The sequence below is a fragment of the Mus pahari genome, chromosome 6, assembly GCF_900095145.1.
Source record: "Mus pahari chromosome 6, PAHARI_EIJ_v1.1, whole genome shotgun sequence".
Lineage (NCBI taxonomy): Eukaryota > Metazoa > Chordata > Mammalia > Rodentia > Muridae > Mus > Mus pahari.
Genome location: NC_034595.1, coordinates 102,962,960 through 102,964,177, shown reverse-complemented (window position 1 = coordinate 102,964,177; position 1,218 = coordinate 102,962,960). Strand labels below are relative to the sequence as shown.

At 51.6% G+C, this 1,218-nt stretch overlaps 1 protein-coding gene across 1 annotated transcript in view; it reads left to right on the top strand.

The window, feature by feature from the left end:
- Window positions 1-1,218, top strand: part of Tas1r1 (taste 1 receptor member 1) — an 11,086-nt gene that overhangs the window by 3,112 nt on the left and 6,756 nt on the right. The window contains exon 2 of the mRNA XM_021199567.1: window positions 680-986. Within this exon, the coding sequence (XP_021055226.1) occupies window positions 680-986 (307 nt within the window). The remainder of the gene's footprint in view (window positions 1-679; window positions 987-1,218) is intronic.

Below are 1,218 nucleotides of genomic sequence, written 5' to 3'. Positions count from 1 at the left end.
GTTTCTCTGTGTAGCCCTGGCTGTCCTGGAACTCACTCTGTAGACCAGGCTGGCCTTGAACTCAGAAATCCGCCTGCCTCTGCCTCTCAAGTGCTGGGATTAAAGGCGTGCGCCACCACGCCCAGCTGGACACAAATTTTTTTGAGTTAATTGGTATGTTGATTACTGAGAACTACTTCAGATATATAGTATAAATGGCAAAAGTATGCTTAGGGCTATTTTGGAAATTCTGTCCCAATGCCACACCAAAAATCGTTGAACAATGAAACTTAGATCAACAGCTCAGACTGACATTTAGGTACTCGAGCATTCTTGCATCATCCAATCGGAAGACACACTGATCTGAGGCTCACATGCTGTAGAACGGCAGCAGCCAAGAAGGTAAGGTCTTTGTTTTCCTTTATTAAAACCACCATGTTCCTGTGAGAGCGGGAAAACTCTGTGCGTCCAACAGAGACACTGCACTTTGTAACATGTCATGGCCTCACTTCTGAGAACCTAAGGCCAGGTATTTCAGGCTGGTACTGGCTTGGACAGGTCTCTCAGAGCGTCCTTTCTGCCCCCAAAGCCTGCGATGCAGGAGGCAGAGCACCGTGTGTGTGTGTGTGTGTGTGTGTGTGTGTGTGTGTGTGTGTGTTGGTCTTTAACCTTCACAGTTCTTGCTGGGCTTTCCCTACAGGCCTGACAGCTTCAACGGCCATGGCTACCACCTGTTCCAAGCCATGCGCTTCACTGTTGAGGAGATAAACAACTCCACAGCTCTGCTTCCCAACATCACCCTGGGGTATGAACTGTATGACGTGTGCTCAGAGTCTTCCAATGTGTACGCCACCCTGAGGGTGCTCGCCCAGCAAGGGACAGGCCACCTAGAGATGCAGAGAGATCTTCGCAACCACTCCTCCAAGGTGGTGGCGCTTATCGGGCCGGACAACACTGACCACGCTGTCACCACTGCTGCCCTGCTGAGCCCTTTTCTGATGCCCATGGTAAGCTGAGCCTCGGGGATCTCTAGGGTGGAGGGCAATGGGAGCTGCCATCCTCTCCGTGGCTAGGCTGCCCTTTATCTCTAGGAAGGGTTGCAGGCATCTTGCCTGCCCTTGATACTGCCCAATCTTCCTGCCTGCCTCTCTCCAAGCTGCCTCCAGACTTTGGCCTCAGCCATCATGAGGAGAGCCTGTCCTTTTAAAAATAATGTTTTGTAAGCCAGGCGTGGTGGCG